The following is a 26,825-nucleotide window of genomic DNA, read 5'->3' as shown; positions in this document are numbered from 1 at the left end:
AATCACAGGGCCGAGCGTCTGGGGAGAAATGACCGCGTGAGACAGTTGTCGGGGCAGGCACCGCGGACAGGAGACCGGATGAACGTTACAGCACCAGCGGGTGAGCGCCGCATTCGGCCTTTTTACAAAGCCGTCACCGTCAGACATAACGTTTAAAAGAAAATACAGCGTGCGTGTGACCGGCGATCCTTAGTATATCGGTGTCATGACTAACCGGTATTGACGCTGTACTGCTGCTTCTCTACATCGCGGAAAACAGACGCCCGTGCTACTTTCTTTGTTTCCTTCCGGCCTGTTTGTTGTTTTCTACGTACGTCGGAGATAAACATATCTGTCGACTTTATGGGAACAACGGTAAGTTACCTAAAACAAAACATGAAGGTTTGGCAGGGTCGTGTTGGAAGTATCAATTACGCTTCATACGGCTGTAATTTGTATTTTATTTGATTCGCCTTAAAGCGATTTTGTGTGTTTGTGTGTATGTGTCAAAGAATGACCAGCCGCAGCTTCTACAGATATATCCCGTTCGACGCATATAAGTTACGTACAAATTATTCGGCACCTACAAGATTCCCTTCTCTCCTGTCCAATTTTGTCGACTCGGGCGGTTTCGAAAACTTGAGGAGGGCGTGCCGATCGACCGCGTCATAACAGCCTTTTCGTATGTCAAGTATGTGCAATATGCGCGCGGTGCGTTGGCGAGGTGTAGTTACGTTCCCCACCTGCATACCATCACACACGGGAGTGTTACGACGCCTTGCCGCACATTTTCATTGCCTTAATTAGACCGATCTCTCGTAAAATGCAAAATCCACGCGCATGCCTATTCAACGTTGGCCACGGCAAATCACACACTTATAGGCCTTATAACTCGTAATGAGCACCGGTATGACTTCGGTGGATTACACCTAGAGTGACCCAAAGCGAGCTCACGCAAACCGGACCACTCCAGCTGGAGTCAGCGAGCGTAAAGCCAAGATACGCGTTCCCAAACTCCGTGCACGCGGCAAAATTTAGCTCAGATTGGATCATGCGTGACGCAACATCCGCGCCACCAGTCCGCGCGACTTATGCGTGATCGAGCAATGGCTTCTTCCCTCTACACAACGAGGCCAAGGCAAGGCAAGTGGGTAGTAATGTTCCAAACATATCAGCGAGAATAACATTGCATGTTTTCCTTACATATGGTTTGTGCAAGCGACCCCCATGCTCACCGTAACAAAAGACGTTTCCCGTATTTAGAAAAAAAAAAGTCAACTGGTGCACTTTTACTCTCCAACGGAGAAACAACAGGACAGGACGCATCCTGCGAGTCCAACGATTTTATGCGCGATTGCATTACGTTTCCTGACCAACAGTGATGCCCGCTGAAGGGACGCAGGGCGTCAGGAAGGACGACACCGAGATTCCGTCAACTGAAGACTTGGAGCAGCAGGCGAGTCCGCTGTGGCGCGATCTCGTCGCGATCTGCCAGAGGGCGGTGGTGTGGCTCGTGTCGCTGGGCGTGGTGCCCCGACACGTGTGCCTGGTGCCGGACGGTCACCGGCGCTTCTCCAGGGCCACCAGCACCGACTTGCGCCGGGTGTACGCCGTCGGGGCGTACAAGTACGCCAAGGTGGGTCAGGCGTAGGTTGTGTTTTAAAATAATATAACAAACAAATAAGTAAAACATAAATTAAAAAAAAGTTATGCATATTCAGCGATCATGTCCGAATCTGGGAAGCGAAGTTTTCGTGAAGCGGTTAAACAAACGCCATGCAACTAATTACACTCGGCGCAGTGTTTTGCACCGTGTAGCGATTACCTGCCTGCCAGTGAAGACTGCAAAACGAAGAGACCCCCACCACGTGACCCACGTGACCGCGCATCATACTGTCTCAAGGATTGGCACCCACTGCTCTGACACTGTATTGAGGGTCGGTGCGCCGACTACAGTGGTCCGATCCTGCAGACAGTGCAATAGTAAACTGCACTTCACTCGGTGAAAGACCGACTAAGCAGATGCGCCAAAACTCTAGGAAAGTAGGCATATAGAAAGGTTTGCTTTGTAAGAGGAATTGTGCTCTGGAAGACGCATAATGGTGGCGATGAGGATATATGGTATAATCAGTTTTATCACTGCGCAATTCCATAGCAAACAAGGCCAGCAGCCATGGCACCATGTAAGGGTTGTAAGGATTGCGGAACGTCGTGTCGCCATTGAGCTGCACGATTAAGCGTATCCACGTTGTAGCGAAGAAGCGTGGCGTGTGCTTTGGCCGCTTCACAATAACCCCTCGCTCGAAGGCAGAGCTATCAGACGGCGTTCTTTCGTGGCATTATACCGAGCTATACCACTGTGCGAATTGTCTTGCAGACTTTGCGTGTTACAAGTCAGCGTCCCAATGTTTGCAAGGAATGTACTTTTTGCGATCAAGCCTTGAACTGCAACGCGTATATGGTGGACTGGCGCCACCTGTACGTCCAGCATGCAATATGGAGGAGTTCTTAACCTTCCTGCGATGGAATGATATCAACGAGACAAAATTGCATCAACAAGTAGCTTCATGCTACATATGGGTGGATGACAATTTTTCATTTCTTGAACCTTCCTCCATCTTACGGGCTTCAGCAGAACTGATTTGACACACTTTAATTAGTTTTGTATATTGCGTTTTCAGGTGTGCTTCCTTGTATCCTTTGTGTGTGTGGTGACGTATTTCATTTCGCTTCCCATTGTTACCATCTGGAATAGCACGCTAGGCGTACAACTCTCTAGTCCTCATTAAACGACCGCTCCCTATATGTAAATTTGGTCAAGATTTCGGTTGATGGTAACGCTGTTACAGATCGGCAGGTTACCGCTCAATATGTTAATACTTCTTTTTCTGGTGTGTTTTCTCAAGCAAGTACGCGACGTGAATCGGCGTCATGGGACATTTTTATCATCCGAAGTTGATTTTTTTTCACACCATGGTGTAGTTGCGACGCTGTTAAACCTGAACGGAAAATCGACCTGTGGTCCTGACGGTTTGCGCAATATTTTTCGTCGTCGTTATGCTGAAACTATTGTTAAATTTATTTCGATATTTTTTCGGTGTTCATTATTAACTGTGAGACCACCCGATGAATGCGAGACAGGCCAAGTTATACCCGTCCATAAAAAAGGTGACCGTTTGTTATTAGAAAAAGTCGCAGTTGCGCCCGAAAGGCGAAGCATCGATTGATTGCGATAGCAAATTAGTAGACGGCTATACGAAGTGAGCATAGTAGTTTTATCGGCTGTACGAACTCGAAAATATTCGCTTGCTAACTAAATTAACAAGCATGATGTCAGCGCGCTCAGGCAAACGTGAACACATCGCGCTCGATGACCGCGGACGCTCGCTGTCAAAACGCTATAGCATCAGGAAGCATGGCAGCAGCAGCGAGCGAAGTGACCTTTGTGCTTTGAATCGCTTCAACGCTAACTAAACGACTAGAGCACTGCACACACAAAGGTATGAGCAGCCTGGAGATCGCTTTCAAGATAAGGCGCGCGCGCGCTCGCGCGCGGCCGTGCAAAGTATACGCAGTTGGTGCCGGAGTATATATATTGTAGAGCGCCGCCCCCACCTCTCTCCCACGCTGCCTCCCTCCTTGCGCGCGCGAGATTAAGCCGCGATCGGCAGTTCGCCATGCGCGCGGTCGCGAAATGCGCAGTTGCTGTTGGAGAACGACGCCGTCCCTCTTCACTCCCTCCAATCCCCCCACGGTTTTCGCGCGACGGAAGACGGCGCGTTTCCTGTCGGCGTTCCTCCCTTGCGCGCATCAGACAGCCGCGATTGCCGGCTCCCCTCGCGCGCTTTCACTCACACATAGACTTTATACGGAACATCACGGCGACGGCAGAAATGCGCTTGGAATGCCTATATAATTGTTATTGCAATAAATCATTGAACAACTTGAATAAAGCAGAAACAAAAAATGGCGTTTGAACGTTTTGGGCTTACTTCTTAACCGTAAAATGGTTATTGATTACACGCAGTTTCTTTCCCCATTGTCTACAAGACCTGCGCGACATTACCAAACAGACTTTCAAACCACTTTCTTCGCAAGAACTAATATTTATAAGTTTTCCTTTTTTCCGCGTTCTGTATCCGACTGGAATGGCCAAACAGAACCTTATAACGCAATGTATGAATAGATGACCATCTTTTTTGTGTTCTTTCCGTAGGTACTATACGTTTTTTTATGTAATACTGATATTTTGTAGTTGTATTGCCCGTCCTGCTTGGACCAGATTGTTCTGCAGTATGTAATAAATAAATAAATAAATAAATAAATAAATAAATAAATAAATAAATAAATAAATAAATAAATAAAAAAGTTGTCGCAGTTTCACCCGAGAGGCGAAGCATCAATTGCGATAGCAACTTAGTAGAGAGCTATACGGAGTAAGGATAGTAGTTTTATCCGCTGTACAAACTTGGACATGCAGCAGCACCGGCAACACACAGCACAGTTGTCGACGCCGTCGGCGTTTTGCCGGCGTTCGCACAAAATGCGTGCGGCGTTGGTGACTGTTGCCGGAGCCTCTGATATAAATAGGCACTTGGTGCCGCAGCTAAACGTCGCCTCCCTTCCCTGACCCCCCCCCCCCCCCCCCAGGGCCTTTCGTGCGTCAGAAGAAGGCGCGTTTGCTCTACATATATTTTGTGATTGTAAAGGAGGAAAGAGACGCCTACTTCTGCAGCCCTTAAGGGAGCACAGCGCAGAACGCGCGTTTGTTCTCCGCCGTGCGTTCACTCCCCGTGAAAGCGCGCGTCCCTCGCGCCCTTTCACTCGCACATACAGCGTTCGGCGGCGCGCGGCTACGATTTCATCTCCATTGACGTCATACGGAACCTCACGGCGACGGCGACGGCGACGCCGACGGCAGAAATCTGCTTTGGAGTGTCCATATAATTGCTATCGCAATAATAAATAAATAAATAAATAAATAAATAAATAAATAAATAAATAAATAAATAAATAAATAAATAAATAAATAAATAAATAAATAAACACAGCCCCTTTTTTATCTCTCTCTCTCAGTTGCGTGAGTGGTGCTTCCGTGCCGGAGTGGACGTGCTAAGCGTCTTCATGTTCAGCGTGCGCAACTTCAGCCGCACCACATTCGACATGACCTCCGCTCTGGACCAGGCGAATCAGATCCACGTCGAAATTGTGGACAACGTGTGAGTGGCTCTAAATTGAGCGAATAACAGCGCTTCGCTGGCTAGCCGTATGCTTACTAGCGATTGCATAAGCACTGTGCTGCAGATACATGCGACACTTGCCGCCGCAGTATAAGTCTTTCGCCATGAGTGTTTGACAGCATACCATCAGAAAGAAAAAAAATCGGTGGCAGGTGGATATTTGCGTTATGTTCTGAATGTGTACTTCTATGTATATCTAACGAAATCTTCACAATACGAACAATAAAGGAAGTATGAGGCGAAAATATACTAGATTTACAGGGCGAACACGCGCAACTGCATAGTGCTTATTCTGATATGGTAGCTCATATTTTCCCTATCGCGCTAAACTGCATATCTATGAAAAATGGCAATGTTAAGTTCTTCTTCTACGTCAACAGCACATTACTTAACGCTTGTGCACTGAAGTATTATTCGTCTATAAACGGACACAGCATTTGTACGGTGTTCCTGTTTGGGACGCATTGAAGAGCGGCTTGCCCCGAAGGCAGATTGAATGACGCAAATCTTTTTTTTAAGAACACTCATTTTCCCTAATAAATGGCCTAGCATATTATTACGAAGAAGATAATGAAGTGGTAACAGTGATATTCGAAGCGTCCTTGACCTCTAAACCCCTCAATTATTCTGACAAGACTTAGTGAGCCCTAAATAAAGCTAACCTTTCCTAAAAACCAGTTTCAGTTTCGTTGCCCAGGTGTGTGTGTGTGTGTGTGTGTGTGTGTGTGTGTGTGTGTGTGTGTGTGTGTGTGTGTGTGTGTGTGTGTGTGTGTGTGTGTGTGTGTGTGTGTGTGTGTGTGTGTGTGTGTGTGTGTGTGTGTGTGTGTGTGTGTGTGTGTGTGTGTGTGTGTGTGTGTGTGTGTGAGACGTCATCCAGTAGAGAGCATCAGTGTCCCGCTCATCCCTTATACAAGCTCTGCTGCGGTAGCAAATACAGTAATGTCCACTTTTCAAAGAAACCTGCCACGTCGACTCACTGACTATGGCGTTCAGCTAGTGAGCACGGGGTCGCTCATTTGATCTCTTTCCGCGACGACGGCATTCCGATGGAAGTGGAAAGCAAAAAAAAAGAAAAGCAATCCGCCTCTATTCTACCCTGTAAAAGGAGATGTACATCGAAGCTGTTGCCGACGTTAGACAAGTACTACCACCCCAAACCAACGTTAGACGACGTTAGACAAGCACCATCACCACAAGCGGTGTTAGACAACCACAAACTGCTGATGAAATACCTTGATTTGGACAGTGTTTGCCGTAATGTCAACTACGGTCGCAGCAGACGCTGTGCGCCCGATGCAATGGGCAGAGCGCCCACGCATCAACGACAGATACATTGTGTGCAGACGTACGTCACGCGCATGCGCACCTGTGCGGAAGTGCAGCATACATCCTCATTCTGTTAGGCCCTCCGCCAAGCGCAAGTGCTTCTTCTTCTTCTTCTTTCTGGAGTTTTACGTGCCAAACCCAGTTCCGATTACGAGGCACGCCGTAGTGGAGGGCTCCGGATTAATTTTGACGACCTGGGGTTCTTTAACGTGCGCTACAACGCAAGCACACGGGCGTTTTTGCATTTCGCCTCCATCGAAATGCGGCCGCCGCGGCCGGGATCGCAAGTGCTTCATTGAACTAATTGAATTCATGAAAGTAAATTGCGTCAGAAATTTCGTAAAGTACGACTTACACACAAGCTGCAAACACGATAGCTAGGGATTGTAATTTTAATATACGAGAAAACATAACTCTGTCACGCGGAAACTCAACGACAATGCACTTTTGGAGCTGCCGTATATATGAGGTCTGTCTGAGCGGCCGCGGTCGATAGGTGGCGCTACTGTTTTTGGATGAGCCGACGAAAAATCCCGACCAACTGGAGGGTAACAGCTTCGATTTAAAGCGCTCGTGCATACTCAGATTTAGAAGAACGGTAAGGAACAGCAGATCATCCTCAGCCTATTTCCATGTCCACTGCAGGACGAAGGCCTCTTCAATCGATCTCCATTTACCCCTGTCTTGCGCTAGTTGGGCCTGCAAATTTCATCATTTCGTCACCGCACCTAATTTTCTGCCGTCCTCGACTGCACTGTACCCTTCCCTTGGCACTCATTCTGTAACTATAATGGACCATCGATTATCTATCACACACGCATGACACGTGGTCTGCCCAGCTCCGTTTTCCATTTTAATGTCAACTACAATATCAGCCACGCCAGTTTGATCACTGATCCACATCGCTCTCTTCCTGTCCCCTAAAGTTAGGCCTAACATTTTCCGGAACCCCGAGTGACGGTGACAAGAACATTATTTGGTACTGAGAAACTGTGGCCCGGGGGAGCCGGAGGCTTTCTCAGGTCAAGTCGGTGGCTCCGGCGAGTAATCGAAGTTATTTCAGAGCAACCTACACCCCTCCCTTAACAATGGCGTCTCTCACAGCTCTGTGTTGCTGTCGGACGTGAAATCCAAGCATTTGATTTAGATTTAACGCTTCAAGAAAGCAACTAATTGATGGTAAAATCAATATAACCAGCGGGAAGAGCGCAGGAGATAAGGACCGAGACACACACAATACATACTAGCATGCAGTGCAGCCCCCTATAACTTCAATATTCCTTTACATGCGTATAAATAGTTATCGCCCAGACAACATATTTGGCCAAGTATTTGTGCATTACAGTCAGAGTATAGTCCGCACACGTTCATCCCATATTTCAGCTGCAATATATGGCGGAGCGCTAAGTTGGCGCAACATTGAAGAGTGCGCCATGATGTACATTCCTTCCAAAATGTGTTACACTTACGATTTTCTTTTGTCCAACTCCGTGCCGTCACCGTTCTTTGACTGCAGTGTATACCTCAGATCAAATACTCTTGTCTGAACCCGGTTATCGCGCTTGTTCTCTGTCCTCTCCATTAGGGATGCGTACCGCGCGATGGGAATGCAGGCCTGCGCCTGCGGCGACCTCGAGCGGCTGCCCGAAGAGTTGCGCGCCAGCCTGGCCCGTGCTGAGATCGCCACATCGAACACACGCGAGAAGAGGTGAGTACGCGGGATTGTCCCTGAACCACCAAGGTTTTGCGACTAACCAAAAAAAAAAAAAAACATTTCCTACAACTAACATATACAGGTGCTGACGCTTCCTATATTCGTACCACTCATACTTCGAGTAGAGCGTTAAGCAGAAGACTTAATCAGTTGTGATTAAGTCTAGTGATAGCAGAAGCAGAGCGTCCGTAAATGTATTACTGTTTGCGGAATGCTGGAACACCAACAACGTGAACACCAGCGCCAGGCAGAGCCATCGTGCGACATTATACTTCAACAACGAAGAATTGCAAATGTTTTTGCGCTGTGTTTTTGCACTGTGTCATAGTTCCCGCAGAAAAATAAAAAATAAAAATGAATCACGTACATCATAACGATTGCCGCTGACGGAGCCTGTGCGCAAGGGGATAGGTAGACCACGTGTCGTTCTAATTACTGATCTGTGTGCCTATAGTTGAAGTCAGCGACACGAGATGGCACCACCAGAGTTGCTGGCCAGACCTGTCTTTCTTCGATGTTCAGGTATTCTGTATACTGTGATACCTCTACGGAACTCCCTAATACTTACGGGTATTAATGTTCCGTGGATATATTACCATACAGCTTACAATGAATATTCAGAAGAATGAATCTCAATATTACATTGACCCTACGCACTCTGAGAATGAAGCACAAGTGGTATTGCAAGCATTTCGAATGGAAGTTTGCGTTCAAGCACACGAGCCTCCTGCATGCATGGGATTTTAGTCAGTGTAATTTTTTTGCGCAGTGGTCATCTGTTTTACGTTCTTTCACTGTCTGCCAAGCTTTTTTCGTGTAATATACGTAAATTAGTGTATCTAACTGTCATTCAAAAGGATCAAATCCCTCGGAGGAAGTCGTTAAATTCTCGTCGCTTCAGTAGCTATATTTATTTTGTTTTGTTACGGCCGGACATAACTTTTTGAAATATCTTGCCCGTCAGTTTTGTTAAATGCGCCACAGAGTCTTCCTTCTCGCATACTCTCGATGGCACGAGATTGTGAGTTACTGACTCTATATCCTCTATTTGTTCTCTTCGTAATTCAAATGTTGGCTCTAACCTCTCCTTTTAGAGTCCATCGCACAAACTTCCCATTATTGAATACTGTATAGACTCGTGTAAGGGCTGCACCCGTGTAAAGGCTGCACCCGTGTAAAGGCTGCACCCGTGTAAGGGCACACCCTCAACTTGGTAGCCTGAAATTTGGAAAAAATAAATTTCGACGGAGGAGCAATCGCGTTCGGTGTCTCTATACCGCGCGCACGCATCGTCGATTTTTTGCTCACTGGGTATTTCCGTGTGCCTCTGTTAGATGGCGAGAGCTGCGAGTTGACATCTGATGCGATGGTACACCCGGGGTTCCGGGCTGTGCACAAGTCAAGGCTGCGCCGGCACCATTTTAACCAAAAAGTTCCTTCCCGTGTAAGGGTCGCATTCCGCCAAAATTGTGAGAAAAAAAAAGTGCGGCCCTTACACGAGTCTATATAGGTATCTCAACTTATCTCATACTTGCACTGCCAATTGAGCAAGTAAATTATTTTGTTTCTTGTTTATTTCTATGCGCTGCTTATTGACTGTCTTTTTTAATTTGGTGATATTTAAGAGATGTTTGCGCCTTTAAGCAGCGCCGATTACTCAATATCACATATAACTGATACATAGTAATAATAAATAGGATTATAAGAGGGCACTGAACAAAGAAAACGTAACAAGAGCTAGAAAGTCAGAATTGACTTGATGTGTCATAGGTACACTAAAATCAGCTCACAAAGGAGATGACATGATGCACACTGGAGATTAAAGGTAGCTAAATAGTTACACGACAGAAAAAACAAAATCAGGTCGTTGCTTTCTCTTCTTTCTTTTTCAGTAGTGTTACCCACACCTGCCTTAGGCTTCAATATCAGTGTCGAAATAAATAAGTAAATAAATAAAAAGTCACAGTTTAGCCCAAAAGGCGAGCATCGATTGCGACATCAAATTAATAGACAGCTATACAAAGTAAGCACAGTAGCTTTATCGGCCGTGTAAACTTGTCAACATTTGCTTACTAACTAAATTAACAAGCATGGTGTCACGCGCGTACATACACGAACACATGTCACTCGATGACCGTGTACACTCGCTGTCAAAACGCTGGAGTGAGAAAGTGCGGCAGCATCAGCGAGCGATTTGATCTTCGTGCTGCCGCTCGCTTCAACGCATACTAAGCGGTGAGAACGCAGCGCACGCGAAGCTATCAGCACTCGGCACACTCTGTCCTCACCGCCGAGAGCTTTCAAGACAGGGCCCGCGCGGCAGCGCCATGCGCAGCCTCCGTCGGAGTAAAAGGCCCCCCACCTGCCTCCCCTGCCTCGGTGACTTGCGCGCGACAGAGACGGCGTGCTTCCTCACTGCTTCCCACTCTCGCGCGCGGGTGTGATTGAGCCGCCATCGTCGGCTCACCCACGCACGCTTTCATTCGTGCATGCAGCATACGGCACGGGGCGACGATGCCATCACCCTTAGACTTTATACGGAACATCACGGCGACGGCAACATTAGAAATGCGCCTGCATGGAGTGTCCATATAATTGCTATCGCAATAATAAATAATTCCTGCTTCACCTATTCATCCCATTTCTTTCTCTGTTTCTCCATTTCAGCCTAAAGCGGCAAATGTCCTGCGCCGCGTACAACACCACGTACCAGATGTCCCGGATGGCCCTACATCTGGCCAAGGCCGTCAAGGAAGGCGTCATCCGGTCAGAGTGAGTTAGGATCCTTGATTTGTAAGCTAGAAAAAGAGTCGTTGTAGCGTACCGAACGAATATAGTTGCGTTCAATGGCTGTTTCAGGGAAACTCACTGAGCTCGTGTCGTACCTTAGCCGAAATTTAAACTTTGAGGCATTTTTTTTCGCTCTGAACCGGTGGGTCTCCCACTTCGTCTTTTATTTTTTCGGTCACAAGCTTCTTGAACGATTCACAAGTTCGTCAGGCACAACTGTTCAGCAGCGCTGTGAGTGTTTATTTCTCACTCAGAATAGTCGCACGCGCACAAGAAAATTAAAATAATAATAGTAATAATAGTACTACTAATAATAACAATACCAATAATAATGTATAAGAAAGAGAGAGAGACAGAACAAGCAAACTATGGTCATCACAGTTTACATGTTTTCATTTGCGGCCTGCAGCCTTACCTAAGCATTGTATACTACGGGTTCTGTTTCGGCACTTGCCGGGAAAAGCCCTACAATTGATGGAAGTGTTTCTATGAAAAAAAGAAACGACACAGTTTCTTTAATTGGGCATCGATCTTTTCGTTTTCTCATAGGTAGGCTTCTTACAAAGAGTGTAAGAGAGAGAGAGAGAGAGAAACATTCTGTAATGTTATGCTGGGGGTGTTAGCCTGGCTATGCGCCTGACATGCTACTCCCGAGTGCTGGGTGATGATTATGATATATACAAGGAGTGTATAGTCTCCACACTTCTCTAACGTAAGGACATTTCCTCATTGGCCGGCGATTGGACACACTTCGACTGTGCACACCAGCCCTGATGCATGTCCACCCACCGCGGTAGCTCAGTCGCTAAGGCATTGCGCTGGGGAGGACGAGGTCAGGGGTTCGAACCTGGCCGCGCCGGGGCCGCATTCTGATGGGCCGCGATATGCAAGAAACGGTCGCGCACTTAAATTTAGGTGCCCATCGAAGAACCCCAGGTAGTTAAAGTTAATCTGGAGCCATCTGCTACGGCATTCCTTATTACATAAGCTGTGCAGTTTCGGCACGTTAAACTCCAAAAGTTAATTTTAATTTGGGGCTTCCCACTTAGGATGCAGTTCGTACTGGCGGTTTTGTGTGTGCAGTGCAAGGATCCCCTCCACTCTATTCTTCTCTTATCATACACCGCCCCGACCAACCGACCGACCCGGACGATAACGCGGGAGGAGTGTCGTTTGGACAATTGACTATAGGAGTATGGAATGCTAAAATTTAATTCTATCTTCCATCTCGGTGCGTTAGCGATTTCTCACACTCGAAGAGGTCAGAGCACGTGGGCCCTACGACAACGCTCAGTAAAGAAAGTTAAGAAAAGAGGGCATTACACTATTATATTAAGGAAACCATTTTGCACTTATAACCAACTTTCTGACGCTTACCCGCCCTTTCTTCACCCTACCTCGATCAGCGCATAATTGCCGGCCGATGTTCTATTATTGCAATATCTCCTCGAGAAGTCTTCGTAGCGACACAGTCGAGCTCTATGCTAATTACTGGGTACAGAGACCTGACCGGCGCGTTCCTGGACGAGTACGTAGCGCTGACCGAGTGTCCCGAGGCGGACCTGCTGCTGCGGTCGGCGGGCGACCAGCGGTTCAGCGACTTCGAGGTGCTGCAGTGCAACTACGCCTACTTTCACTTGGACGCCAAGAAATGGCCTGCTGTGGGATTCCTCGACTGGGCACGAGCCATGATTCACTTCCAGCTGCACTGGCCGGCCATACAGGTACGCATGGGTGCTATATAGTGTGCTGTCCGGCTACTATTTGTAATTGCGAAAATGCACAGTTCCTTTTGAAAGTTTTCGGAATGCGAAAACGGTGGAAAGTTAGTACAGTAGCCGACTTCATGGGGACTTTAGTCCAAAGCGAACTAGAATATAGCGCCCCAGTCTCAACCTCGCTTATTTTAGCAGTAGTAATAATTGTTTATTGAGATAGATCGATAGATATATAGATAGCTAGAGATAGATAAAACCAGCTCATAAATAAACGACCGCATTTCAAGTGCATATAGTGTACGTCTAGCGAGCCTCTTACATCCTGTCCCTTCCGTCCTGAAGACTAGGCAGGCGTCGTGCCCCTTTCGGTAGCAGTTGCCTATAAGTCTCTATCCTCAAGAAAAGAAAATATGTCCCTATTTTCCGCTCTGTATATCGTATACGTATTTTCGTATCAAATAGTCACAACAAACTTACTTGCTTACGTGGCTCCAGCCATGACTTGAGTTTAGGCTTTTAGATTTATAGGCTCCCTAAAACGTAAAAAGAAAAAAATGTAATGTTCCGTTTATTCTGCCATAGTCATAGAGAATTATACTTCGTCCTCTTCTCTGCGATACTCCGCATCATGGCCGCAGGCTGAGAAATTCGTCACTATCTAAAGCTGAAGGCGAAACACGTGACAGAACACGCGCTTCAACTATAGACTTCCTGCCATCTCCCGACATTGATATCGACAGAGGCATCGCAGCTACGAAGCACACGACAACTTTGTCTGCAGAGTCTGCATCTCAGGATGACTGACGGCGCTAATGCGATTGGCACTGAAGCATTTTAGCGATACACCGTGTTGCCACCGCCGAAGAGCGTCATGCGTGACGTATGTACTCGAGCCGGGATCCTCTCTCGCGTTCCCCACTGGACACGCTGCCCCCTCTACCGGCACCGCCGAGAACTCCGCGCACGCCGCGTGTCTGAACGTATACATCCAGGCTTGATTGTCTAAATATATATTCAGACATGATTGTCTGAATATATATGATGCCGGTTCAATTTTGCCCAGCACTTTAACTTTAACGGATGTTTTTTTCTTTTTGTCATTGAAGAGCGGCCCAAATCCAGTGGCACATTCGCAGTGACCCAAGTTGGCGTGAAACAACTTCATAAGTGTTTGTTTAGCTTACCATTCTTGCAGATAAGAAATCTACGTTTACCTGGTGAAACATCAAGGATGTGTTCGGCCTGAATTTTTTATTTTGTGTCCTGGCCCACCGGGTCCTAAACTATAAAAAATGTGGTGCCAACGTATGTTCACTGAGCTCATGACAAGGGTGCACAAGATACGATGGCTGTGTCAACGTGGCTGTATCAGAGAAGCCATAAAGATGTAGTAACAGTTATAGGTGAAATTGTCAGAGTGTCGTAACTATATGACACACAAGCTACACTGTGGCTATAGCTAGGTAACTACGTGGAGGTTATTAACGTGTTTCTTTCGCACTTGTAGTGACTGTAAAGCACTAACTGCAGTAACAAAGAATTTGCCTGCAAGCACATGTCCTTTAGCCTAACATAACCTAAAAGTGCGACACCGAATGTAAATGCTTAACCTATCGAACAATAAACAGGCCTAGTATTGAATACGTGAAAATTGTGCGAGATCCTTATACTCAAACTAACCGGTGAAAACTAGACAGAATTCGAAGACTTGCTTCCCGGTTTATATTCAACAAGCACCGTCGCTGTTATTGACGCACCATTATGTGTAAATTAGCTTGCCTTCCCAATCTAGAATCTGGAACAACCCATGAAAGACAAAAGTATTTATTCCAAATCATACACCACCAGGTAAAAATTGAACACACTAATTCATCATCAATACATCCATTATTTGTTGGGATTCGTCCCCAGCATTTCTGTACTTGAAATATTCGCCGTCGATCATCACTTCTAAGCCTTCCTATAGTCTAATTACTTGACTATTTCCTCTGAGCATGACGTGGATAGCATCTTTCATTTCTTAATAGGTATTTTCCCACTAGTTACATCGTAATTAGGACTAATCAGAATACCCGAATCCGCAATGGTATCTTTATTCCCTCTTCGATAGTTCGAAATGTCTGTTTCAAGAACACCATCTTTGTCGCAAAGTTATTGAAGAATTCAACCTGCTGCCAGATATTGAGGTTAGCGTCTAAATATATGAATATCTTCCTGGATATTACCTCCAATTTGAAATTATCTGACCCTCTGCCATCATCACAATTCTGTTGCTGTCACTTTCATGTGTAAGCTATGTTTTTTTTTCTTTTGTTTTTTTAATGGTATTGTGACATATACTCTTCTGCATGAATATTGAATGCATTCTAATAAACTCTATGCTTCCACCCCTCTAACAGCCCAACATCGGGCTTCCAGTATGAATGAATGAATGAATGAATGAATGAATGAATGAATGAATGAACGAACGAATGAATGAATGAATGAATGAATGAATGAATGAATGAATGAATGAATGAATGAATGAATGAATGAATGCACCAAAGATCACCTCTGCAATGTCGCAGATGTGGGTTTTGTAAGTCCGAAATTGCGAGTGATGCCACAGCAGCAATACTGATTTCAAAGGGGCACTGGTAATCAAAAGCAACCCGTAGATATATCTTGAAAGCAATAAACAGAAATGCACTGTAATTGCAACAACGACACATCGGCAGCTTTGTCCGAAGGGCGAAACATTGAAAGCGACGGCAAGTTCTGGCGCTATGCTCCAGCTTCGGATTGCTTTCTAAGGATGCGCGGCAGCGACATGCTGGCACCACGCAGCACACGAGGCAAGTGCTGCCGTGCAGCAGAAACAACACCCTGGCAGACACCAGGCGTCTCATCAGGCTATACCTTGACGAGGAACGCTGCCATTGCAGGCGTTCCACCTCCAGGGTGCAAAAGATGAGACTGGCGGAAAACTGTCGGTGTTTGTTATGGCTCAATGAAGTAATTAGTTAGCCCGAAAGCTGGCGGCGTTTTTTATGGTTCAATGAAAGGATTCGATAATTTTAAAGGAATGTTTGTTGTCCCTTTAGCTCGGACCAGTGTATGCACCACGGTGCGGTATACGCACACAGCTGCTCAGCAAGAACGCTGTTCAGGGTTCAGCGTTACCAATTTGAAAGCGAAGAGCTTTCTTTTTACTTTTGCTCCCGGTTTCTTGGTGATCGGCGGAGGTCAGATTATCACCGCGGATACAATGGCGCCGATGCCAAGACTGGGGCGTCTGAGTTGGGCTATTTTAGCTTTTTATAGTTTCAAAAAGCTGTAATAACTTTTTGAAACGCCTATGTTGTCGCGCAAGAGCTTTGTGGCGTCTCATTGATTGACTGATTGAATGATTGATTGATTCTGATTGCATTGTAAATGTTGTGTCGCCGGTTTCTTGACAAACAATAGATTGTCCAATGGGCAAAGCGCAATAATATGAGATGGTAAGAAAAATAGACAAACGGTTGGGCAATAAAGCACATTTCCGTAAACATGTCTAAACAACAACAGTCAGCAAGGAAAACGGCCCACTAATCAATCTGTAACCCACACAGAATGCTGCGACACAACAGTGGCACACAAGGACATGCAACGTGTTAATACATAGACATACACTATCACTTTCAGTAAAGGAGATTATTAAACCTTTCAAAACTGATCGCTGTAATGATGCGTTATTCCATGCCCGAAGCAACATTTATATATTACAGGCTTAGATGCTGGGGTGCAGCACCTCGAGAGGGACAGCCCTCATCTCTCCCCCTGTGGCGGCTGAGAAAGAGGGCTCTCTCGGCGGGAGAGGAGGCGAACACGTGACATAACAGCTTATTTGTATCTATAGCCAGGTATACTACTGCTACAGGTGTGCTTGTTAACGGCTTGATCCTATGCGGAATTGGGAAGTGGAAATACTAACTCTGTCTATACACCCTCACTGCACCAAAGTTGACAATCGTCGCCGATTACTTTCAATTTGCACATTTTGTTGTTGCTAAACATTTCCAATAGGTTAATAATAAACAAGCAGATCCAACGCAATGCTGCAATTTTAAAGCTTGCTTGAGTTAGGCGAGGTAGCAGCAGCAGCAGTATAGTGACTGAAACGCGTGTGGGCCTCGTCGCCTGTAGCTATTAGCTGCCTCAGTCATGACGACGAATGCTGTGCAGGTCGAAGACCAAATATTGGTGAGAGGTGTGCGAGGGGCACACAGAAGCCCTACACATATCTAAACGCATTTAAGGCTTACGTATCACATTGGCACATGCCTATATTCGGGGGTATCGGTCAAGAATTGCCTAATACCAAGCGGCATAAACAAATTTACCCAGTGAAACACGCACCTGCAAAGTGGGTGTAAGTGTCGAAGAAACAGACAGACAGACAAACAAGAAACTTTATTTTGTCCTAAGGGACTACTTTGTCGTAGTCGCGGGCCGCACCTGCACCGGGGGCGGAAGACCGTGATCTTCAGCCCTTTCGCAGGCCCTTTGGACAGCCCGAAGCTGAATATGAAGGTCGTCGCTCTTGACGGCTTCTTCCCAGTCTTCTTGCCTGTTAAAAGGCGAGTGGTGCAATGCTGAACATTGCCACAGCATGTGATTAAAGGTCGACCTTTCCTCGCCGCAGTCGGGGCAGCGGGGATCCACACCCGGAGCGTAGTGGCTCAGCCTAGATCGAGACGGAAATGAGTCCGTCTGCAGCATTCTCAACACCGAGGCCTGGGGTCTGCCGAGCTTCGGGTGAGGAGCCGGGAACTGCCTGCGTCCCAGCTGGTAGTGAGCCGTGATGTCGTGAAAAGTAAGCAGTGGGTCCGTGGTCCGGTCGATCCCCTGCAAAGCCGGGCCCCTCAGACCGGCGCGGTTGACGAGACCTCGCGCCTGGTCGTGGGCCAGCTCATTGGGGTTGATCGAGCCGGGAGAGACGTTCCGGCCCATGTGAGCCGGGAACCAAGTGATGACGTGACGGACCGTGCCTGGCTTGCGGGTCCTAAGCACCGCCGCAGCCTCGGCCGAGACCGAGCCGGCGAGAAAGGCCATCGCCGCCGACCTGGAGTCTGTGAAGATCTGGGTGCGCCCGGGATCGCACAGAGCCAGCGCCACTGCGACTTGCTCTGCGACGGACGCCGTCGAGTGTTGGATGGACGCTGCGTTCAGGATTTTGCCCTGGGGGTCAACCACCGTGGCCGCGTACGAGTTTGATCTGGGATACTGCGCCGCGTCGACAAAGGACGCGAGCTCTGGGTTCTGCAGGGCAGTCTTGATGAGTGCTCGGGCCCTGGCTGCGCGCCTGGCCTCGTTGTGTTGTGGGTGAACGTTCCTCGGGAATGTGGAGACTCTAAAGGCGTCCCTTTCTTCCTGTTGGAGGGGGACGGCGCACGACTCCGCGGCCATGGCGGTGAGGCCCGCCATCTCGAGTATTCGGCGGCCGGACTTGCTGGCAGACAGGCGAACGATCTGTGCCGTTTTCTGTGCTTCTACGATTTCGCTCAGGGTGTTGTGGACCCCGAGCTGCATCAACTTATCCGTGCTGGTCGTCACAGGGATACCGAGCACTCGTTTAATGCTCTTCCTGATGAGTGCGTCAATCTTGTTTTCCTCAGACCGCGACCAGTTTAGTGCGGAAGCCACGTAGTTGATATGGCTCATGAGGAAGGCGTGGTAGATCCTTAGGAGGTTGGCTTCGCTGATGCCACCCCTCCGGCTCGTCACTCGTGAGACGAGTCTGAGCATGTTTTCCGTCTTCGCCCTCAGGCGCGCGATTGTTTGCACGTTGCTGCCCTTTGCGTTGATGACCAGTCCGAGCACCCTGAGATAATCAACCCTCGGGATGCGCTGACCCGTCTTCGTTCTGAGATCGATCGGTACTTGATCCAGCGGCATGTCGAACTTGCGGCCCTTTCTGTCGGGCCGGTACAGCAAGAGCTCCGACTTGGTCGGCGAGAGGACCAGTCCCGTGCCCTCGAGGAATTTTTCCGTGACGTCCAGGGCCTCTTGCAGAGCCTGCTCCACCGCTGCGTCCGACCCGCCCCCGCACCAGATGGTGATGTCGTCCGCGTAGAGAGCATGATTGAGATTGACGCCCCCGATTCGGTTGAGTCGGACCGATAGGTCTCTCATGGCGATGTTGAAGAGTAGTGGGGATAGCACCGCACCCTGAGGCGTGCCGCGGGCTCCCAGCGCGTATCCGTCCGACTTGATCTCGCCCAACTTGATCGTGGCCTTACGATCCCTGAGGAAAGAGCTGACGTACGCGTGAAAGCGTTCGCCGAGGTTCAAACTCGACACAGAGTCGAGGACGTGCTTGTGTTTGACGGTGTCGAAAGCCTTCGCGAGGTCCAGCGCCAAGATGCCTCGGACGTCTCTCGTGACCACGTCGACTATCTGCCTCTTGATCAGTAGCATGACCTCTTGAGTGGACAGCGAGGGTCTGAAACCGACCATGTTCGGCGGGAGGAGCTGTCGTTCCTCGACATACCTCGATATTCTGTTGTGGATGACATGCTCCGCCACCTTGCCCACGCAGGACGTGAGCGAAATGGGTCGCAGACTGTCTATGGCCGGTGTCTTGCCTGGCTTCGGAATTAAGGATCACTGTGGCTTCCTTCCAGGCATCCGGTACGGTGCCGGCCGCCCAGGCCTCGTTGATTTCATTGGTGAGCAGTTCGATCGAGTCGTCGTCCAGATTTCGGAGGAGTCTGTTCGAAATTCCATCCGGCCCGGGAGCCGATCTTCCGTTGAGGCCTTGAAGGACCTCTCTGACTTCCGAGACAGAGAAGGGGGCGTCGAGGTCCTCGTCTGCTTTGCCGCCGTAGGCCGGGTAATCTTCCGGCCCGGACTGCCCGATGGGGAGGTAGCGACGCGCGACTTCGTCCATCACTTCGTTCGTAGATGCGCCTTCGCTACTGAGCTTGTGAACCAGCCTGTCGATGGCCAGAGTGTGGTTTCTCTTGGACTGTGTGTCGTCCAGTAACTGCTTGAGGAGGTTCCACTTGCCTCCCGCGCGCATCTGTCCGTCGACCGACGCGCAGATTTCGTTCCATTGCTGCTGGCCGAGCTCCTTGCAGTGCGATTCGATCTCGCGGTTGAGGGCCGCGATCCTCTTCCGGAGGTTTCGATTCAGCTTCTGCGTCTTCCATCTGGCCGTGAGGGAATTCTTGGCTTCGACCAGGTGCGCCAATCGAGCGTCCATGCGGTCGAGCTTTAGGTCCGTTTCGACGGTCTTGGTGACTGCAGCCACGTCCTTCTTGAGCTTCGCTACGAGGTCCGCGAAGGTCTCGTATTCTTCGTTGTCGTCCTTCCTTCTCTTGCGGAAGGCGTCCCAGTCCACTATTTTGAAGGCCCTCTGCGGGGCCGCGCAGACCGGTAGGGAGATTTCCACGATGTAGTGGTCACTGCCTAGGTTCTCTTGTAAGTTATGCCACTCCGCTCTCGGCGCGTTCTTGACGAAGGCCAGGTCCGGGGTGGTGTCTCTCGATATCGAGTTTCCCATGCGCGTGGGGTAATGGGGGTCGGTGATCAGTTCTAGGGAGCTGTCTGTTACTGCCTGCATGAGTCTGCAGCCTTTGGGAATGCTTCTCACGTAGCCCCAGGCTTCGTGCGGCGCGTTGAAATCACCGGCCATAACGAGCGGCGTCTCTCTCGCCTTGGACGACGCCTTGGTCGTTAGGCTGTAGAAGGTCTGCCGGTTGTCCCTAGGAGAGCAGTACACATTCATAACGTAGACGCTGTTCTTGAGCCAGCTGTTGGGTATGATCTCGACGAGCGACGCTTCCAGCTTGGTGTTGCCAAGGCGCAGATCGTGCTCCTGGAAGGCACACTTCTTTGCAATGAGTGTCGCGATTCCATGCCCGTTCTCCGCTAACGAGGAGACGGCTCGGTACCCCGGGAGGGTAATTGTTTCCATTCCCGTTTCTTGTAGCAAAATGACGTGGGGCCTCTCTTGCGGCTCCCGGGTCTTGATGAACTGCACCAGTTGAGGCCTGCGCCTCCGGAAACTGGCGCAGTTCCACTGCCACACGATGAGCTTACTGTCCGGTCTCGCCATGGTTGGGCTTGTTGGACCGGAGGTGGGCTGGCATGCCATCTTGCTCGTCAGCCCGCGACTGCTGGTTGTTTTCTAGCATTTCACTGGACATCGCCTCCGGCCTGGCGGCGTCGCCGTAGTGTACGTCACAGCGCTTGGCAAGCTCGTTCTCGAGCAGTTGTACTCTGAATAGAAGGGTCTGGTTGCTCTGTACCAGCTCGGTAAAGGATTTCTGCATGCGGTCCAAGGACCTCTGCATGGCAGCCTCCGCCGTGCTCACGTCCTCAACCGTACCCTGGGAGGAGGTGGCTCTGCGCTTGGCCGCCCTTGCTGTGGCTCCTTCTTCCGCAGAAGGTTGCCTTGCCGCGGCCGCTTGGGCAGCGCTGGCGTTTCGGAATGCCTCGAAGTCGGCCTTCATTCTCTGGATTTCCTCCTTGAGACTGGCGTTTTCATTCATCAACTGCGCGATCCTGGGATCGTGCGCCCGCTCGCTCGCCTGTGCGGCGGCATGTTTCGTCTGGCCCGTCGGCTTCGTCTGTTTCACTTTGTCGGCCCAGGTGGAACCTCCTGGGATGCGCGCCTTAGACTTGGAGCGGCCCCTAGACTGAGAGCGCCCTCCTTGCACGGAGCGCCCCCGCGAGCGGGAGCGCCCTCTAGAGCGGGAGCGCCCCCTCGAAGAACTCCTCTTCCTTAGCGCTGACGTCAGTGCCTGGCTCTCCTCGTATGCCGCGTTGGCGCCCTTCTTGGCGGCGGCAGTTTTCTTCCGCCGGCGTCTTCGGCGTCTCTGCCTAACGACATATGGCGTTTGGAAGCGATGCTCGCACTTACGGTCAGCCGTTGGGTGAGGGCCCCCGCATATGCCGCATCTCGCCTCACACTGATGGTCTTCGGTGGGGGACGCTGCTCCGCATCCCCTGCACTTCTTCACACTTGGGGTCGGACATACATCGGCCCTGTGGCCCAGTTCCCCACAACCGTAGCACACATCCACTTGCCTTTTGTATAGAGCGCAGGGCAGCATGCCCGCGCCGCACATGACAAAGTTCGGCACCCTCAGTCCGTCGAATAGGACGATAACCGTGGTGGTGGTCTTGATGCGACGCACCTCCAATGCGGTGGGGTTCCGGTGGTTTACAATCATTGAGTGCAGCTGAGCGTCGTTGAACTCGGCGTCGACTCCCCTCACAACACCCTTGCACGTATTGTCCTGAGGCGGCCATGTACGCGGCCACATCAAAGACCCCTTCGCGCAGGCGGATCTGTTGAACTATCGCGTAAGCACGCGCATTCCTTTCTTCTGGTGTTGAGACAACGTAGATGTTTTGCACGTTGTTAGGGCAGACGATGTCTTCGCCTACCTCGTCGGGGGAAAGCGCCGCCGCCATAGCCAGCGCTTGTGCCACCCTAATGGTGCTGATCTTTTTCACGTCGAGGCCACCCCGTGGCCTAACGATGACTCGAATATGGTCCCGAGGCAGGTTCGGGAGCCTTGAGGCGGCGGCCAGCTTCTTCAGCGCGTTCCGCGGGGCTGCCGTGCGGCGGCCGCCCCTGCCGCCTCCCTGCTTTACCGGGCTCGGCGTCGACTTGGGAGCCTCTTGCCTTGCCTTCTTATTCTTGCCCGTTGCCGTGGTCCAGCCGGGGCACCTTGCTTCTTCGGGGGTGATTTCTACCCCCTCCACCATCTCGACTTCGGGCATGATGCCCCACCACCACCGAGTTAGGCCGAGGCCTAGCCCGTACTCGTCACCGGTGTTAGCCCGTTAGGGTTAGCTCCGCACGGCGTCGCGAAAAGTTCGAAGTCGTATAATAGTTCCAAAAAAGCACCTACCGAAATAAATCTGGTATCGGCTTGATCACCGCAACAAACTGCGTTGAATGGTGCACAATAATCAAGGGTTTTCGCGGACTTTACCACCGAAAACATTTGAGGAAACGGGAGCCGATGTTTGCGCGTCCGCACTTCCCGGCGGACTAGTCCGCCTCTGTCGAAGAAAGATTCGCTTTAATAAAGAAATCCTCGTAGCTGTTATTAATGCATTCCTTTTGCCCACAATTTCAGGCCATCAAGGAGAGGCACAGTCGAATGGCTTCCCACGGCAGCTGCCGATCGGATCCCGAGCAAGTGGTACGGCAGCGAACGTTCCTCCGGCACGCGCAGGCTGCTAACATCCTCAACATGGAACGACTAGCTGGTCTCCGGAAAGACGTGGTTTGCCAATAAAACTGCACCGGCGTTACTGTAGTAACGCCAATCACACGGCAAAAAAGCGCAAGCGCGGAACAAGTACCGACTTATTACAATGGAAACACACGGACCATTTTCGACCAGAGTTACGGATTAGGTTCCTTCATTACATACCCAATTCCATTCCGGAGAGTGGAGGCCCCAGTAGTACAACCAATATCAACTCCTCGAAATGGTGCGAGTAGGATCCTTCCCACTTCCGGAATGGCTGAGCTTAGCCATTCCACTCCTTTAATTCCAGTAAATGAAACGTTTTCTCCGTAGTCGAACACACCTACAAAGAAGTGACCTGTACAATGAAATGACCTGTACAACGGTGGGATATTTGTGTCCCGGTTCTATTGTGAGTGGTGTGAGGCGCGACCTTTACAACTGAGTGACCTGTACAACAATTTTGGAGGCCCCGAGCACTTCGTTATAAAGGCGTTCAACTATAATTGTTTACTTATTTCTCTTGCGTGCCTATTAGCTAAAAAAAAAACATTTTCTGAATACTTAACAACGTTGCGTGGAATAATACGCACTATATTTTCGTTGATTTCCATACTAACATAAAAACAAAACGCACTGATAGTTTTCTCGTACATACTTGTGTTCGTTTCACTATTACGGGCTTAAGAGGAAGCTTTAGCTCGGGAGTCTTATTCAAATACGCGGCAAAGGAGAAATCGTTTTTCTCGGTAACCACTGTGCAAAATTTGATGAGGCTTGTTGTACTTAAAAGAAAAGTTTCAAATCTAGTGACTGTTGGTAGCGAATTTTCAACCTAGGCTGTCAATTATGGAAGATATATTGTTGAAATCCGCAAATTTTCAGGAAACGAAACTATCAAGTTTACAACTCTGTAACTCAGCAAGGAAAAATGTCACGGTTCTATAAATTGCATCTAACTGTACATCTAAAGCGGACAAAATTGTTGCATTAAACAAGACTTTCAAATACACCAGTAATATGTCACTAGGACGTGTGCAAAACTCATGTAAGAAATGTAATAAATTCACGTAAGATATTAACTATTACATCAAATTTGTCCGCTTTGGCCGCTCTAACGGATGTACTTTACAGAACTGTGATATCTGTTCTTTATGGAAAGCTACGAGTTTGTCAACTTCTTGCGTCTATTTATTCCCAACTTACCAGCCTTTTAAGAATACTGTTACAAAACTCAGGCCCTAAATCGAAATTCCACTTCCAACAGCCACTAGAATCTAACTTTTTCTCGGCCCAAAAGAAAATCCGAATTTTCTTCTCCTGTGTGCATATAAATCCAGCCACTAAACAAAAGCCGATGGTTGGACGATAGCACTTGTCGCCCTGTGTCTGTTTCTTTGTTTATATGTTTTACTTCGCGCGGCTATAACCTCATGATGCAAGACCAACTGGCGCAATCTTTCACCTTACCAGGTAACACCGGACGGTTGTATGCTGGCGCTGCGTTCTGTATTGTGGTTATTTCGTGGAATTCGAAATGGGCTTTAGCTTTTTACGGTCAATGACAACAGATGGGTCTCACACAAGCGTTAGTGCCGGTTTTCTCGAAAGGTGGCGGTAGTAAACCACGGAGATGCGGTTCGGCATGCACATGGCTTCAAATTCAGCGTGAATGTTATAAAGCGAGAGCTCTAAGGGCCCCGTTACGCAGTGAGCCCGGTGTTGAGCGCGAGCGAAAACTCTCTCTCAATCACAGAATGCCGCACGGCGCGTGCCACGTTTCTACCAATCACAGAGCGGCGATTGGTTCCTTGAATACCACCAGATGGCGCTCGCCTCCACGCATCCGTGGTAGCGACGGCGCCGGCCGTGAGGTGAAAAAAAGAACCAGGAAGCTCGCCTTCGTGCATAGCGTTCGCTTCCAGCGTTTCCCAGTAAACATTACGGTTAGATATATAAGCTGCAGTAGCCGGGAAGCGTGAGAAGCAGTCAAGGACCTTTGAATATGCTATCGTGTTGTACTCTTGAAGGCGAAGCTTAATCGTCGCCCAAGTTTTTGTTGGCACCGCTTCCGAATTTTTAAATAAGATTAAGGCAATCTTATTGTACAAGAGGTTTCATGTGGTTATAGGCAACGGATTCTTCGGCCTCTAAAAGCAAGCCGATAGTCTGTAGTAAAACCAATATTATGCACATTCAATGCACATTTTGGAATCTATGTGAAGCAAAGCTTTCGTGAAGAGTTAATTGAAATGCTATAAATTTGACTATTCTATCCCTGCGTCTTTGGCATAAAAGAAACTGGTATAGCATGGAACTCGCAATCATCATCAACACGTGCCGATTATCTGAAAGAGCTAGCTGAAAAAGCGCTGGAAAAATAAGCGCGATTTTGGAATTCGAATCTTACCTGTAGACAACCAGATTGGCGTTCCCTACATGTCCATGGTCATCATGCTTTACAGCCTCTGGAAAACAAGAATGCCAGTACATCATGGCAAAGCTAACACACGTTCTGCACTACAGAAAGCTTTGTTGACGAAGAAATTGCGGTCACTGACCAAGTCAATGTTGAAAATAACACAGAGACGTTTCGGGACCCGTACGGGTTCCTTGATCACACTAAAAGCGGGCAAGAACCGCAGGTTGTTTTTATGCCAAAATGTGATGCTATGCGACGTTATGCGACGTTATGCCAAAATGTGAAGTGTGACATTTTGGCATAAAAACAACTTGCGGCTCTAGCCCGCTTTTAGTGTGATCAAGGAACCCGTACGGGTCCCGAAACGTCTCTGTGTTATTTTCACCATTGACTTGGTCAGTGACTGCAATTTCTTCGTCATCATGTTACCTGATCAGACGAACTTCCGTCGAATTCTTGACTACAGAAAGCTTTGTTGTAAGCGTTGCATATCCATGAGGCCTACAGCGCTCACAGCCTAAGCCACCATACTGGCTCGTCGTATTAGATGAACTTGAATGTCTGAGGACGTTACAACTTCCGCTATTTCTTTTCTTTACTGATGTGGGTGTGGGTGTGTTTTAAAAAAAGTCACTTTAAAAGAAATATCACAATCATTCAGAATGCGTTGTACTTAGTTGTACAGACGATAAAGAAAAGAAAAGCGACCTAGTGGTTGGAGCATCAGGCTGCTGTGCTGTGGGGTCCGAGGTTCAACTCCGGCCTCCGGACGCATTCTCCTTTTTTTCTTGTTTTTTTTTAATTAAGGAAGAATCTACTCGGCGAGAACCCGACTAGCAACCGACCGACCCAGGTGAAACCCGGGATGGAATGCAAAGAAAGTTTCGCTTTAAAAAATTGGCTGCAGAAAATATGGCAGGCACTCAATATTTTTCAGTTTCTAGAGCTAAGAGGCCGTACAATATAATACGGGTATAGATAGCACCATGACGCCATCAGTGGCATGAAAAGATGGCTTAGCATAACAGCTAGAATATTCTCCAAGGATGTGGGATGGCGCTCCCCGGAGAAAAATACCTACCGGGATAGCAGCAAGTTAGTGGCAGTTGGTGTTTACCAATGGCGTAGTTTAAACCGATGAACGATGTTCAGTTGCAGGATGTCGAAGGTTTGAGTGGCGGCATAGGCCGCGACAGATACATCAGTGCACACGTGTGGTGTATAGCCATACAATGGATAAATGTGATGGAGGCTAAGTTATTGCTTGAGGCCAAGAGACGGAACGCAGGACTTCGTAATCCGAAGGATCTGAAGTGCAACCAAACGTCTAGGCAGGACCCACGGAGGCGTTCGGGAAACACTGGCTTCTGACAGCCTTCGCGATAGACTGAGCGATAT

At 48.8% G+C, this 26,825-nt stretch overlaps 1 protein-coding gene across 1 annotated transcript; it reads left to right on the top strand.

Annotated features, from left to right (window-relative positions):
• On the top strand, positions 1-23,206 carry LOC119432569 (dehydrodolichyl diphosphate synthase complex subunit DHDDS). Its single transcript, XM_037699730.2, has 7 exons — positions 1-100; positions 1,359-1,615; positions 5,056-5,198; positions 8,131-8,253; positions 10,927-11,031; positions 12,551-12,773; positions 22,889-23,206. Exons 1-7 carry the CDS (start codon positions 79-81, stop codon positions 23,048-23,050), a joined length of 1,035 nt encoding a protein of 344 aa, XP_037555658.2. The 5' UTR covers positions 1-78; the 3' UTR covers positions 23,051-23,206.
• The last annotated feature ends 3,619 nt before the right edge of the window (positions 23,207-26,825 follow it).

Source organism: Dermacentor silvarum, chromosome 11 (assembly GCF_013339745.2).
Source record: "Dermacentor silvarum isolate Dsil-2018 chromosome 11, BIME_Dsil_1.4, whole genome shotgun sequence".
NCBI lineage: Eukaryota > Metazoa > Arthropoda > Arachnida > Ixodida > Ixodidae > Dermacentor > Dermacentor silvarum.
The sequence above is the reverse complement of the archived record's forward strand: the minus strand, read 5'-3'. Positions and strand labels throughout refer to the sequence as shown.